Here is a 16,327-nt window from a genome sequence, read left to right as displayed (position 1 = left end):
CGCAGCGGTGCTAGCTGCATCACTACAGATCCTGGTTCAATCCCAGGCTGTCTGGGTGCAGTGCATGCTGACACGTCGCCAGGTGTACAGTGTTTCCTCTGAAACATTGGCATGGCTGGCTTTCGGGTTAAGCAAGCATTCTGTCAAAAAGCAGTGCAGTTTGGCGAGGTCATGTTTCGGAGGACGCGCGGCTCTCGACCATCGACTCACCCGAGTCCATACTGGAGTTGCTGCAATGGGACAAGACTGTAACTACCAAATCAAATCAAATTTTATTTGTCACATACACATGGTTAGCAGATGTTAATGCGAGTGTAGCGAAATGCTTGTGCTTCTAGTTCTGACCATGCAGTGGTCACCAACAAGTAATCCAAAACTACAGTTATACAGGTTTTTTACATGGACTATACATTGGAGATAATATAAGACAAGTACTGGAAACAATAGAGTACTATGAAAAATCTGGGAAACCAGGCCTGGTTTTCATAGCTGATTTTGAAAAGGCTTTTGATAAAATACAACTGGAGTTTATATATAAATGCCTAGAATATTTCAATTTTGTAGAATCTCTTATAAAATGGGTTAAAATCATTTATAGTAACCCTAGCTGTGAAATAGTAAATAATGGCTACTTCTCAGAAAGTTTTAAACAACAAGGTTGTCCACTCTCGGCATAGCTATTTATTATTGTCATTGAAATGTTAGCTATTAAAATCAGATCAAACAATAATATCAAGGGATTAGAGATCCAGGACTTAAAAACAAAGGTGTGATTGTACGCTGATGATTCACGTTTTCTTTTAAATCCACAATTCAAATCCCTCCACAGCCTCATAGAGGATCTAGATTTTGTTTCTTGATTACATCTGAACTATGATCAGGGAACCATATTACGTATTAGATTGCAAAAAAGTACAACTTTTACATTCGTTTTCCAATAAAATGGTCTGACGGGGATGTGGACATACTCTGTATACATATCGCGAAATAAATGATCTCACTCCAATACATTTTTATAGAACGTTAGCAAACATAGGTCAGATCTTGCTACCATAGAAAGGTAAATAACTTTTCTATGGTAGCATCCATATTGGATTTCTATTTGCTATACATTTTTTAACTGTGTTGTGATGTTTTCACAAAAGTTCTGAACTTTTCTATTGTCATAGTTTCTACAGATTGTTAATTAACATGTTTGCTAAAAGTATTATTATATTATTGATCGACTGACTAATTATTTCCAGATCACCCAGTAGTGCTATCTGCAGGGTTAGCTCCAGGTAACAATTATTCAGCCATTCCTGGAGCTGTGACCAAAAACAAGCTACATACAGCATGGACAGTACCAAAACAAATGATCTAATGATTCTGTCTCTTTACAGTAAACTCTGCAGAGCTGGGAAGGTTGTATCCCCCATATAAATAACAATCTATTGGTTGCAAGAATTTTGTATAATAATTTAAATATAAAAATGTGAAGTTTTGAATCCGGTGTCGTTTTCCGTATCAGTTCATAAACCATGTGCCATGGAATCGGTATGTCAAGAATCTCTTCACAACTATTTTGCAATCTATATGGCACAGCTGTCAGTGTTTTGGTCCTTAAATGAAACTGGTATACTTTTCTTATTTATCAGAACAGAGAAGCTCCTTACTTTTTCCTCCTTCTACTCTCCTCTTCCATTTTTGCCATAAGGCCGCAATTAGTTGGTTGTAATTTTGGGTAGAGCAGACATTTCCATATGTCTGTGTTAGCTGCATGTGTGACATAAATCCACCAGTCCTATTTATGATATAAGTTATGAAGATTATAATATATTTTTTATTAAATTCAATTTATTTTTTATTGATCAATTAGTATATTTCAGTTTAACCACAATATTTGCTGTATTATTTGTTCTGTCTTTTCTGGTGGATTAAACTGAAATGGCAACCAACTTTCTAAGGCTTGTTTTAAAAATAACGATTTTTGGGGGACGATTTTCTTTTCGGAATATTTGGGGAAAAGGCCATTCTTGAACATGGGGTGAGACATTCTTACTGATTTGCTAGAGAACCCATTTGGATTTAAGTATAACTTTTTTATGACTGATGCCTTTAGTGAGAGGTCTAATGCTTTAATATTTAGTCATTTCTGCCCTCCGGATTCAAATTCATTATATACATAGGCCCGTTTAATTTTGTCTTGCTTGCCATTCCAAATCAATGAATATTTTTTTCTCATATAATTCAAAAAACTGTTCGCTAGGTGTAGGCAAGACAATAAGCAACTAGATAAACTGGGATATGACTAGAGTTAATCAGGGTAAACTGGGATATGACTAAAGAGTTAATCAGGGTAAACTGGGATATGACTAAAGAGTTAATCAGGGTAAACTGGGTTATGACTAAAGAGTTAATCAGGATAAACTGTGTTATGACTAAAGAGTTAATCAGGGTAAACTGGGATATGACTAGAGTTAATCAGGGTAAACTGGGATATGACTAAAGAGTTAATCAGGGTAAACTGGGATATGACTAAAGAGTTAATCAGGGTAAACTGGGATATGACTAAAGAGTTAATCAGGGTAAACTGGGTTATGACTAAAGAGTTAATCAGGGTAAACTGGGATATGACTAGAGTTAATCAGGGTAAACTGGGATATGACTAAAGAGTTAATCAGGGTAAACTGGGATATGACTAAAGAGTTAATCAGGGTAAACTGGGATATGACTAAAGAGTTAATCAGGGTAAACTGGGATATGACTAAAGAGTTAATCAGGGTAAACTGGGATATGACTAAAGAGTTAATCAGGGTAAACTGGGATATGACTAAAGAGTTAATCGGGGTAAACTGGGATATGACTAAAGAGTTGATCAGGGTAAACTGGGATCTGACTAAAGAGTTAATCGGGGTAAACTGGGATATGACTAAAGAGTTAATCAGGGTAAACTGGGATATGACTAAAGAGTTAATCAGGGTAAACTGGGATATGACTAAAGAGTTAATCAGGGTAAACTGGGATATGACTAGAGAGTTAATCAGGGTAAACTGGGATATGACTAAAGAGTTAATCGGGGTAAACTGGGATATGACTAAAGAGTTAATCGGGGTAAACTGGGATATGACTAAAGAGTTAATCAGGGTAAACTGGGATATGACTAAAGAGTTAATCGGGGTAAACTGGGATATGACTAAAGAGTTAATCGGGGTAAACTGGGATATGACTAAAGAGTTGATCAGGGTAAACTGGGATATGACTAAAGAGTTGATCAGGGTAAACTGGGATATGACTAAAGAGTTAATCAGGGTAAACTGGGATATGACTAAAGAGTTAATCAGGGTCAACTGGGATATGACTAAAGAGTTAATCAGGGTAAACTGGGATATGACTATAGAGTTCATCAGGGTAAACTGGGATATGACTAAAGAATATCTCGGACCTGCCTGGTGTGTTCCTTGTTCTTCATGATGCTCTCTGCGCTTTTAACGGACCTCTGAGACTATCACAGTGCAGGTGCATTTATACAGAGACTTGATTACACACAGGTGGATTGTATTTATCATCATTAGTCATTTAGGTCAACATTGGATCATTCAGAGATCCTCACTGAACCTCTGTAGAGAGTTTCCTGCACTGAAAGTAAGGGGCTGAATAATTTTGCACGCCCAATTTTTCAGTTTTTGAGTTGTTAAAAAAGTTTGAAATATCCAATAAATGTCGTTCCACTTCATGACTGTGTCCCACTTGTTGTTGATTCTTCACAAAAAAATACAGTTTTATATCTTTATGTTTGAAGCCTGAAATGTGGCAAAAGGTCGCAAAGTTCAAGGGGGCTGAATACTTTTGCAAGGCACTGTATTTGTGTATGTATATACTGTATATACAGTGGCAATAAACAGTATGTGAACCCTTTGGAATTATCTGGATTTCTGCATAAATTGGTCATAAAATTTGATCTGAACTTCATCTAGGTCACAACAATAGACAAACACAGTCTGCTTAAACTAATAACACACAAACGATACGTTTTCATGTTTTTATTGAACACACCATGTAAACATTCACAGTGCAGGGTGGGAGAAGTATGTGAACCCCTGGATTTAATAACTGGTTGACCCTCTTTTGGAAGCCATAACCTCAACCAAACATTTTCTGTAGTTGTGGATCGGACCTGCACTGCGGTCAGGAGGAAGTTTGTACCATTCCTCTTTACAAAACTGTTTCAGTTCAGAAATATTCTTGTGACGTCTGGTGTGAACTGCTGTCTTGAGGTCATGCACACAGCATCTCAATCGGGTTGAGGTCAGGACTCAGATAGCCTTACATTCTCCTGCAAAATGTCTTCATAAACTTGGGAATTCATTTTTCCATCGATGAAAGCAAGTTGTTTAGTATCTACGTATCGTAGACTCGTCAACAGAGATGTTAGCATGTTCCAGAGATTTCTGTAAGTCTTTAGCTGAAACTCTAGGATTCTTCTTAACCTCATTGAGCATTCTGCGCTGTGCTCTTGCAGTCATCTTTGCAGGAAGGCCAGTCCTAGTGAGAGTAGCAACAGTGCTGAACTTTCTCCATTTATATACATTTGTCTTACCGTGGACTGATAAACATCAAGGCTTTTAGAGATACTTTTGTAACCCTTTCCTTTTTGCAAGTCAACAATTCTTAGTCTTGGGTCTTCTGAGATCTCTTTTGTTCGAGGTAAGGTTCACATCAGGCAATGCTTCTTGTGAAAACAAACTCAAATTTTGTGAGTGTTTTTTATAGGGCAGGGCAACTCTAACCAACATCTAACCAACATCTCCAATCTCATCTCATTGATTGGACTCCAATTAGCTTTTGGAGAAGTCATTAGCCTAGTGGTTCACATACTTTTTCCAACCTACACTGTGAGTTTTTAAATTATGTATTCAACATTGACAAGACAAATACAATAATTTGTGTGTTATTAGTTTAATAAGCAGACTGTGTTTGTTTATTGTTGTGACCAATTTATGCAGAAATCCCGAGTAATACCAAAGGGTTCACATACTTTTTTTTCTCTTGCCACTCATATATATATATATATTGCAAAAATATATATGGGGGATTGGAAGTATGCAGACAATAACATTAGTCCAACGTTCTAACCACTAGGCTACCCTGCCGTATGAGACAATGAGTAAACATCGGGACTTTGGATACTAGTCAGCTACCTTGACCACTTGGTCTACTTCTCTGCTATTCAAATCTAAAATCAGAACAGCAATATCTACTACCAATCACTACTGCTTGGCTTAAGACATGTTAAAGTTCTTCTACTACCACAAAAATACTAGTTAAAGCCCCACCAATTTTTCTTCGTGGAAAATTACCATCTAGTTTTCTTTTAATACCTAGAAAAAGACACCGGTGGTGAAAGTGGGTTAAACCTCAGTCTGTTATTTTATAATTGGAACATTGCAACAGTCTATTCTGAACGGAGGCTTGCTAGGCTGTGTTACTCTGTTGGCAGTGCTCTGTCTGCACTACACAGCAGACTGCAGCTCAAGGCCTCTGGTCGTCCTGTCTTACCTAATGCTTTCCTGCGTCAAGTGTATCGTGTGTACGGTGGCCCTGCAAGATTTGGATGGTGAAGGTCCCTGTCACAGAGACTGTCTCTGCTTCCTGTCTTTACTGCAACAACAGACTGGGGATGCCTTCCAAATGGCTCCCTGTATAGTGCAGTGCTTTAGACCAGAGACCTATGGGGTACAGGGTGCCATTTGGGACACAGGCTGCCTGTCACTCAGAATGCTGACAGGGGAAGTTAGAAAACCCTTCAGTGGAAGCAGATGTCTCTGGAATCTGAACTTTTATGAAGTTAGAGAGAGAGAGACGTGTTTTTGGGGGTCCCATTCCCCCCCCCCCCCCCCAACCCTCCTACACTCTTAGACAACAGGGTTCCAAAAGGGTTCTGTCCCCACAGGAAAACCCTTTTACGTTCCAGGTAGAACTATTTTCGGTTACATGTAGAACCCTCTGGGGAAAGTAAAAATGATTAAATAGTTTCAAAATGTTGAATGCCTCCGCTCAGATTGCAAAGTGGCCTTTCTCTCCTATTGTAACGATGACCGCTGAGAGGCGGAAAGCAAGATCACGGAGTGAATAGATTTAATTCATAAATGGACATGATAGGCTGTAGTCAATACCATAGTGTAAAGGGGTGCGTAACTGGTGGAGGGGAAGTCAGACCATGGAGAGCAGAACTAGGTAGTGGCCGGACTTCCACTTCCACAGGACATACTGTAGTCAATACCATAGCCTATCATCTACACTTCCACAGGACAGGCTGTAGTCAATACCATAGCCTATCATCTACACTTCCACAGGACATGCTGTAGTCAATACCATAGACTATCATCTACACTTCCACAGGACAGGCTGTAGTCAATACCATAGACTATCATCTACACTTCCACAGGACAGGCTGTAGTCAATACCATAGACTATCATCTACACTTCCACAGGACAGGCTGTAGTCAATACCATAGACTATCATCTACACATCCACAGGACAGGCTGTAGTCAATACCATAGCCTATCATCTACACTTCCACAGGACAGGCTGTAGTCAATACCATAGACTATCATCTACACTTCCACAGGACAGGCTGTAGTCAATACCATAGACTATCATCTACACTTCCACAGGACAGGCTGTAGTCAATACCATAGACTATCATCTACACTTCCACAGGACAGGCTGTAGTCAATACCATAGACTATCATCTACACTTCCACAGGACAGGCTGTAGTCAATACCATAGACTATCATCTACACTTCCACAGGACAGGCTGTAGTCAATACCATAGACTATCATTAGTATAGAATATAGACCTGTTCAACATGACTAGTATATAATATAGACCTGTTCAACATGACTAGCGTAGAATATAGTATAGAAGTTCAACATGACTAGTATAGAATATAGATCTGTTCAACATGACTAGTATAGAATATAGATCTGTTCAACATGACTAGTATAGAAGTTCTTTATGACTAGTGTAGAATATAGATCTGTTCAACATGACTAGTATAGAATATAGATCTGTTCAACATGACTAGTATAGAAGTTCAGCATGACTAGTGTAGAATATAGACCTGTTCAACATGACTAGTATAGAATACAGACCTGTTCAACAAGACTAGTATATAATATAGATCTGTTCAACATGACTAGTATAGAATATAGACCTGTTCAACATGACTAGTATATAATATAGACCTGTTCAACATGACTAGCGTAGAATATAGTATAGAAGTTCAACATGACTAGTATAGAATATAGATCTGTTCAACATGACTAGTATAGAATATAGATCTGTTCAACATGACTAGTATAGAAGTTCAGCATGACTAGTGTAGAATATAGATCTGTTCAACATGACTAGTATAGAATATAGATCTGTTCAACATGACTAGTATAGAAGTTCAGCATGACTAGTGTAGAATATAGACCTGTTCAACATGACTAGTATAGAATACAGACCTGTTCAACAAGACTAGTATATAATATAGATCTGTTCAACATGACTAGTATAGAATATAGACCTGTTCAACATGACTAGTATATAATATAGATCTGTTCAACATGACGAGTATAGAATATAGATCTGTTCAACATGACTAATATAGAATATAGACCTGGTCAACATGACTAGTATATAATATAGATCTGTTCAACATGACGAGTATAGAAGTTCAGAATGACTAGTATAGAGTATAGACCTGTTCAACATTGCTAGTATAGAATATAGACCTGTTCAACATGACTAGTATAGAATATAGACCTGTTCAACATGACTAGTATAGAATATAGATCTGTTCAACATGACTAGTATAGAATATAGATCTGTTCAACATGACTAGTATAGAATATAGATCTGTTCAACATGACTAGTATAGAATATAGATCTGTTCAACATGACTAGTATATAATATAGATCTGTTCAACATGACTAGTATAGAATATAGATCTGTTCAACATGACTAGTATATAATATAGATCTGTTCAACATGACTAATATAGAATATAGATCTGTTCAACATGACTAATATAGAATATAGATAGAAATATAACACTACTATTTCTAATTATCTGTAGAAACCAATTCGGAAGTTGTATTATTTAATTGACTAACACTTTCTATTTGTTCCTAGCTTCTACAACTGGGAGACCCAGGTGTCCACGTCCAATGTCAGCGCTAACTACCAGGTGATCGCTGAGAACTCCAGTGGTCTGCTGTTTAAGAACAAGACAGACAGAAAGATTCTCAACGTGGACCCTAAGGTAGGCTATGTTTGTGTGATGGTGTTGTGCTCTCCTCTGGTCTATGTTTCCTAGATAGAGAGACAGAGAGAGAGAGAGAGAGAGAGAGAGAGAGAGAGATGGTGCTGCTGCTGTCAGACAGACAAAGTTAGGTCCCCTGCTGACTGTCAGACAGAGTTAGGTCCCCTGCTGACTGTCAGACAGACAGACAGACAGAGTTAGGTCCCCTGCTGACTGTCAGACAGACAGACAGAGTTAGGTCCCAAGCTGACAGACAGACAGAGTTAGGTCCCCTGCTGACTGTCAGACAGACAGACACAGTTATGTCCCCTGCTGACAGCCAGACAGACAGACAGACAGACAGACAGACAGACAGACAGACAGACACAGTCCCCTGCTGACTGTCGTTAAACACTGAACAGGGTTCCACAAGGTAACTCCAGCCTAATCCACCGTCTGCTAGTTCTGGGTGTTAACATAGATCTCTTTCCTCTCTGCTGGGGGCAGAGTGGGAAGGGAAGTAGCTTTGTGGAGCAGCACAACTATTTTGAACATGAGTTGCAAACTGAGCTTTAGGGACATATTGAGTTCTGCTGTGTTGTTGAGTTCTGCTGTTAAGGGGCGAAATCAAAATCGCTCCAGCTGCGGTTGAACACCGCCCAGCCCCGACCAGAGCAACGCAGAGTAGAGCAGACCAGGCTGCTTATTAAAACACTAGAGGCCCTGGAAGCCAGACAGAGCAACCAGCAACCACCCACATGCCCAGAACCCAGCCCAGTCCTGAACAGCATGGCACTGCCCCAGCCCAGCTCAACCCAGCCCAGCTCAACCCAGCCCAGCTCAACCCAGCAAAGCACAGACCCAGCCGTGGTGATGATTATAGAATGTTTGCCTGATGTTGCAAGAACTTTCCCAGATCACATGTTGTATGTTCTTTAAAGGTTCCCAGAACACATGTTGTCTGTTCTTTAAAGGTTCCCAGATCACATGTTGTCTGTTCTTTAAAGGTTCCCAGAACACATGTTGTCTGTTCTTTAAAGGTTCCCAGAACACATGTTGTCTGTTCTTTAAAGGTTCCCAGATCACATGTTGTCTGTTCTTTAAAGGTTCCCAGAACACATGTTGTCTGTTCTTTAAAGGTTCCCAGAACACATGTTGTCTGTTCTTTAAAGGTTCCCAGAACACATGTTGTCTGTTCTTTAAAGGTTCCCAGAACACATGTTGTCTGTTCTTTAAAGGTTCCCAGAACACATGTTGTCTGTTCTTTAAAGGTTCCCAGATCACATGTTGTCTGTTCTTTAAAGGTTCCCAGAACACATGTTGTCTGTTCTTTAAAGGTTCCCAGAACACAATGTTGTCTGTTCTTTAAAGGTTCCCAGAACACATGTTGTCTGTTCTTTAAAGGTTCCCAGATCACATGTTGTCTGTTCTTTAAAGAATGCTGATGGGATTTCTTTAAACTTTTTGTAATATTAAGGGAACGTCCTGTGCAACCTAAGTTAAATGTATGAATGCCATCACAACTGAGCATTTCTCTTGTAATGTACCAACACTGTTCCCACAAACTAAGTTCATGTTCTGAGAACCTTTAAAGAACTCAGAAAGGCTGTTCTGTCAACATGGGAGCCTTTAAAGAACTCAGAAAGGCTGTTCTATCAACATTCTGTCAACATGGGAACCTTTAAAGAACTCAGAAAGGCTGTTCTGTCAACATTCTGTCAACATGGGGACCTTTAAAGAACTCAGAAAGGCTGTTCTGTCAACATGGGAACCTTTAAAGAACTCAGAAAGGCTGATCTGTCAACATTCTGTCAACATGGGAACCTTTAAAGAACTCAGAAAGGCTGTTCTGTCAACATGGGAACCTTTAAAGAACTCAGAAAGGCTTCTCTGTCAACATTCTGTCAACATGGGGACCTTTAAAGAACTCAGAAAGGCTGCTCTGTCAACATTCTGTCAACATTCTGTCAACATTCTGTCAACATGGGAACCTTTAAAGAACTCAGAAAGGCTGTTCTGTCAACATGGGAACCTTTAAAGAACTCAGAAAGGCTGTTCTGTCAACATGGGAACCTTTAAAGAACTCAGAAAGGCTGTTCTGTCAACATTCTGTCAACATGGGGACCTTTAAAGAACTCAGAAAGGCTGTTCTGTCAACATGGGAACCTTTAAAGAACTCAGAAAGGCTGTTCTGTCAACAGGGGAACCTTTAAAGAACTCAGAAAGGCTGCTCTGTCAACATTCTGTCAACATGGGGACCTTTAAAGAACTCAGAAAGGCTGTTCTGTCAACATGGGAACCTTTAAAGAACTCAGAAAGGCTTCTCTGTCAACATTCTGTCAACATGGGGACCTTTAAAGAACTCAGAAAGGCTGCTCTGTCAACATTCTGTCAACATTCTGTCAACATTCTGTCAACATGGGAACCTTTAAAGAACTCAGAAAGGCTGTTCTGTCAACATGGGAACCTTTAAAGAACTCAGAAAGGCTGTTCTGTCAACATGGGAACCTTTAAAGAACTCAGAAAGGCTGTTCTGTCAACATTCTGTCAACATGGGGACCTTTAAAGAACTCAGAAAGGCTGTTCTGTCAACATGGGAACCTTTAAAGAACTCAGAAAGGCTGTTCTGTCAACAGGGGAACCTTTAAAGAACTCAGAAAGGCTGCTCTGTCAACATTCTGTCAACATGGGGACCTTTAAAGAACTCAGAAAGGCTGTTCTGTCAACATGGGAACCTTTAAAGAACTCAGAAAGGCTGTTCTGTCAACATTCTGTCAACATGGGGACCTTTAAAGAACTCAGAAAGGCTGTTCTGTCAACATGGGAACCTTTAAAGAACTCAGAAAGGCTGTTCTGTCAACATTCTGTCAACATGGGGACCTTTAAAGAACTCAGAAAGGCTGTTCTGTCAACATGGGAGCCTTTAAAGAACTCAGAAAGGCTGTTCTGTCAACATGGGAACCTTTAAAGAACTCAGAAAGGCTGTTCTGTCAACATTCTGTCAACATGGGAACCTTTAAAGAACTCAGAAAGGCTGCTCTGTCAACATCAAATAAATGTTTTGTGCACCCTGATACAAACATTATGAATATCAGCAGAACTGGACAGTTTGTGTTTTGGGAATCTATCTCTAGTCATATCTTCACAACGTTGCTTAAATAAGCATTCTGGGAATGTTTAAAGAACAGACTAAATGTGATCTGGGAATGTTGTTGTAACATCAGGTGAATGTTTTTTTTTGCACCCTATTAGAAACATTGTAGAATCATCCACACAACTGGACAATTTTTGTTTTTTGCTTTATGTAATCTGGGTGGAGGGGACCCAGCTCCTCCCATGCTCACACCGCTTTATGTAATCTGGGTGGAGGGGACCCAGCTCCTCCCATGCTCATACCGCTTTATGTAATCTGGGTGGAGGGGACCCAGCTCCTCCCATGCTCATACCGCTTTATGTAATCTGGGTGGAGGGGACCCAGCTCCTCCCATGCTCACACCGCTTTATGTAATCTGGGTGGAGGGGACCCAGTTTCTCCCATGCTCACACCGCTTTATGTAATCTGGGTGGAGGGGACCCAGCTTCTCCCATGCTCACACCTCTTTATGTAATCTGGGTGGAGGGGACCCAGCTCCTCCCGTGCTCACATCGCTTTATGTAATCTGGGTGGAGGGGCCTCAGCTTCTCCATGCTCACACCGCTTTATGTAATCTGGGTGGAGGGGACCTAGCTTCTCCCATGCTCACACCGCTTTATGTAATCTGGGTGGAGGGGACCCAGCTTCTCCCATGCTCACACCGCTTTATGTAATCTGGGTGGAGGGGACCCAGCTCCTCCCATGCTCACACCGCTTTATGTAATCTGGGTGGAGGGGACCCAGCTCCTCCCATGCTCACTCCTCTTTATGTAATCTGGGTGGAGGGGACCCAACTCCTCCCATGCTCACACCGCTTTATGTAATCTGGGTGGAGGGGACCCAGCTCCTCCCATGCTCACTCCTCTTTATGTAATCTTGGTGGAGGGGCCCCAGCTCCTCCCATGCTCACACCGCTTTATGTAATCTGGGTGGAGGGGACCCAGCTTCTTCCATGCTCACACCGCTTTATGTAATCTGGGTGGAGGGGACCCAGCTCCTCCCATGCTCACACCTCTTTATGTAATCTGGGTGGAGGGGGCCCAGCTTCTCCCATGCTCACACCTCTTTATGTAATCTGGGTGGAGGGGACCCAGCTCCTCCCATGCTCACACCGCTTTATGTAATCTGGGTGGAGGGGACCCAGTTTCTCCCATGCTCACACCGCTTTATGTAATCTGGGTGGAGGGGACCCAGCTTCTCCCATGCTCACACCTCTTTATGTAATCTGGGTGGAGGGGACCCAGCTCCTCCCGTGCTCACATCGCTTTATGTAATCTGGGTGGAGGGGCCTCAGCTTCTCCATGCTCACACCGCTTTATGTAATCTGGGTGGAGGGGACCTAGCTTCTCCCATGCTCACACCGCTTTATGTAATCTGGGTGGAGGGGACCCAGCTTCTCCCATGCTCACACCGCTTTATGTAATCTGGGTGGAGGGGACCCAGCTCCTCCCATGCTCACACCGCTTTATGTAATCTGGGTGGAGGGGACCCAGCTCCTCCCATGCTCACTCCTCTTTATGTAATCTGGGTGGAGGGGACCCAACTCCTCCCATGCTCACACCGCTTTATGTAATCTGGGTGGAGGGGACCCAGCTCCTCCCATGCTCACTCCTCTTTATGTAATCTTGGTGGAGGGGCCCCAGCTCCTCCCATGCTCACACCGCTTTATGTAATCTGGGTGGAGGGGACCCAGCTTCTCCCATGCTCACACCGCTTTATGTAATCTGGGTGGAGGGGACCCAGCTCCTCCCATGCTCACATCGCTTTATGTAATCTGGGTGGAGGGGACCCAGCTCCTCCCATGCTCATACCGCTTTATGTAATCTTGGTGGAGGGGACCCAGCTCCTCCCATGCTCACACCGCTTTATGTAATCTGGGTGGAGGGGACCCAGCTCCTCCCATGCTCACACCGCTTTATGTAATCTGGGTGGAGGGGACCCAGCTCCTCCCATGCTCACACCTCTTTATGTAATCTGGGTGGAGGGGACCCAGCTCCTCCCATGCTCACACCGCTTTATGTAATCTGGGTGGAGGGACCCCAGCTTTCCTCTGTAAGCCTCACCTGGTGTTGTTTCCTCTGTAGACCTCAACTGGTGTTTGTTTCCTCTGTAGACCTCACCTGGTGTTTGTTTCCTCTGTAGGCCTCACCTGGTGTTTGCTTCCTCTGTAGGCCTCACCTGGTGTTTGTTTCCTCTGTAGGCCTCACCTTGTGTTTGTTTCCTCTGTAAGCCTCACCTGGTGTTTGTTTCCTCTGTAGACCTCACCTGGTGTTTGTTTCCTCTGTAGGCCTCACCTGGTGTTCCTGCCATCTGTAGGCCTCACCTGGTGTTCATTTCCTCTGTAGACCTCACCTGGTGTTCCTTTCCTCTGTAGGCCTTAACTGGTGTTTGTTTCCTCTGTAGGCCTCACCTGGTGTTTGCTTCCTCTGTAGGCCTCACCTGGTGTTTGTTTCCTCTGTAGGCCTCACCTGGTGTTTGTTTCCTCTGTAAGCCTCACCTGGTGTTTGTTTCCTCTGTAGACCTCACCTGGTGTTTGTTTCCTCTGTAGGCCTCACCTGGTGTTCCTGCCATCTGTAGGCCTCACCTGGTGTTCATTTCCTCTGTAGACCTCACCTGGTGTTCCTTTCCTCTGTAGGCCTTAACTGGTGTTTGTTTCCTCTGTAGGCCTCACCTGGTGTTTGTTTCCTCTGTAGGCCTCACCTGGTGTTCCTTTCCTCTGTAGGCCTCACCTGGTGTTTGTTTCCTCTGTAGGCCTCACCTGGTGTTTGTTTCCTCTGTAGGCCTCACCTGGTGTTCCTTTCCTCTGTAGGCCTCACCTGGTGTTCCTTTCCTCTGTAGGCCTCACCTGGTGTTTGTTTCCTCTGTAGGCCTCACCTGGTGTTCCTTTCCTCTGTAGGCCTCACCTGGTGTTTGTTTCCTCTGTAGGCCTCACCTGGTGTTCCTTTCCTCTGTAGACCTCACCTGGTGTTCCTTTCCTCTGTAGGCCTTAACTGGTGTTTGTTTCCTCTGTAGGCCTCACCTGGTGTTTGTTTCCTCTGTAGGCCTCACCTGGTGTTCCTTTCCTCTGTAGGCCTCACCTGGTGTTCCTTTCCTCTGTAGGCCTCACCTGGTGTTTGTTTCCTCTGTAGGCCTCACCTGGTGTTCCTTTCCTCTGTAGGCCTCACCTGGTGTTCCTTTCCTATGTAGGCCTCACCTGGTGTTTGTTTCCTCTGTAGGCCTCACCTGGTGTTCCTTTCCTCTGTAGGCCTCACCTGGTGTTTGTTTCCTCTGTAGGCCTCACCTGGTGTTCCTTTCCTCTGTAGGCCTCACCTGGTGTTTGTTTCCTCTGTAGGCCTCACCTGGTGTTTGTTTCCTCTGTAGGCCTCACCTGGTGTTCCTTTCCTCTGTAGGCCTCACCTGGTGTTCCTTTCCTCTGTAGGCCTCACCTGGTGTTTGGTTTCCTCTGTAGACCTCACCTGGTGTTTGTTTCCTCTGTAGGCCTCACCTGGTGTTTGTTTCCTCTGTAGGCCTCACCTGGTGTTCCTGCCATCTGTAGGCCTCACCTGGTGTTTGTTTCCTCTGTAGGCCTCACCTGGAGACAACTCGTCCAGGACGCCCCTCCAGTCTGAACTCTACAGCCAAGTCGTCATCTATGACCACATCACCAGGAGGACCTAGCCAATCACCTTTCACTGTCTCCTCCCTGCTACAACATCACCAGGAGGATCTCGCCAATCACCTCTCACTGTCTCCTCCCACCACATCACCAGGAGGACCTAGCCAATCACCTCTCACTGTCTCCTCCCTGCTACCACATCACCAGAAGGACCTAGCCAATCACCTCTCACTGTCTCCTCCCTGCTACCACCACCTCACACTGCTATTAAACACATACTGGAAGTCACTGGAAGCTTCTAATGTGATGTAATAAAGGTTGTCCCCCCATCAATGCGGTGCTCTTTCTCCTGTCTCTTTCTATAAGCCTCTCCACCTGGGTGTGGGGACTGAGGACTGATGACAGTGCAGCCTAACGATCCTGTAGGGTGCTGTGCTACACACTGAATGTGAAATCCCATGGAAAACCCAAACAACAACAGAACAGACCGTTAGACCTTATGGTAGACTTTACCTCTGATAGAGTCTCATCTTGGATCATGTCTATACCAAGTCAGATGTTGTGATCATGATCAAGTATATCCCAAGTTAGAGCTAGTACATCAATATATTTTAAAAACCAGGCTCAGAATAAGTTAGAGGAAAAACAAAAAGAAATGGAGGAACTTATTCAACAAAGATCCAGTGTAATAGTTTATAAAAAGAAAGTGAACTGGATGGAATATGGGGAAAAATTACCCAAATATTTTTTTAATCTTCAACATAGAAATGCTACCAAAAATAATTTACTGAAACTTGTTACAAATAATGGAGTCACTCATGATTCACTGGATGATATTTAGAAAGAGGAAGTAAAGTACTCTAAGCATGTTTTGGTTCCAGTCTCCTCCATCTCTTCTAACACAAGGTAATTGTATGGATGGTTTATCTGTTAATAATGTCAAATTAACATCTGTACAGAAAGACTCATGTGAAGCCAAATTACAGAGGAGGAAGTTCTTGATGCTATTAAAGCCTTTAAGTCTGGGAAAACTCCAGGGCTGGATGACATACCAGTGGAGGTTTGTGGTTGTACTCATTGGTTCTGTGGTTATTAGCATGTTTTAACCACTCCTATATAAACGGTAGATTATCAGACACCTCAACAAGGTCTCATTTCATCATTACTGAAACAGGATACAAGTTGGTAAATATAAAGATCCAGTCCGTTAAAAAAATTGGAGGCCCCTTACACTTCAGTGTTGTGATGCAAAAATTCTAGCGAAATGTATAGCGCATAGAATGGAAAAGGTTTTGTCGGACATTAATCATTCTAATCAGACAG

General features: G+C 42.6%; 1 protein-coding gene across 1 annotated transcript in view; it reads left to right on the top strand.

Annotated features, from left to right (window-relative positions):
* cfap299 (cilia and flagella associated protein 299) overlaps positions 1-15,337 on the top strand; it is a 299,483-nt gene extending 284,146 nt beyond the window's left edge. The window contains exons 5-6 of the mRNA XM_064972046.1: positions 8,168-8,297; positions 14,974-15,337. Coding sequence (XP_064828118.1) covers positions 8,168-8,297; positions 14,974-15,066 — 223 coding nt within the window. The 3' untranslated portion in view covers positions 15,067-15,337. The remainder of the gene's footprint in view (positions 1-8,167; positions 8,298-14,973) is intronic.
* The last annotated feature ends 990 nt before the right edge of the window (positions 15,338-16,327 follow it).

Source organism: Oncorhynchus masou, chromosome 1, assembly GCF_036934945.1.
Source record: "Oncorhynchus masou masou isolate Uvic2021 chromosome 1, UVic_Omas_1.1, whole genome shotgun sequence".
NCBI lineage: Eukaryota > Metazoa > Chordata > Actinopteri > Salmoniformes > Salmonidae > Oncorhynchus > Oncorhynchus masou.
This window is presented reverse-complemented; position numbering and strand designations above follow the sequence as displayed.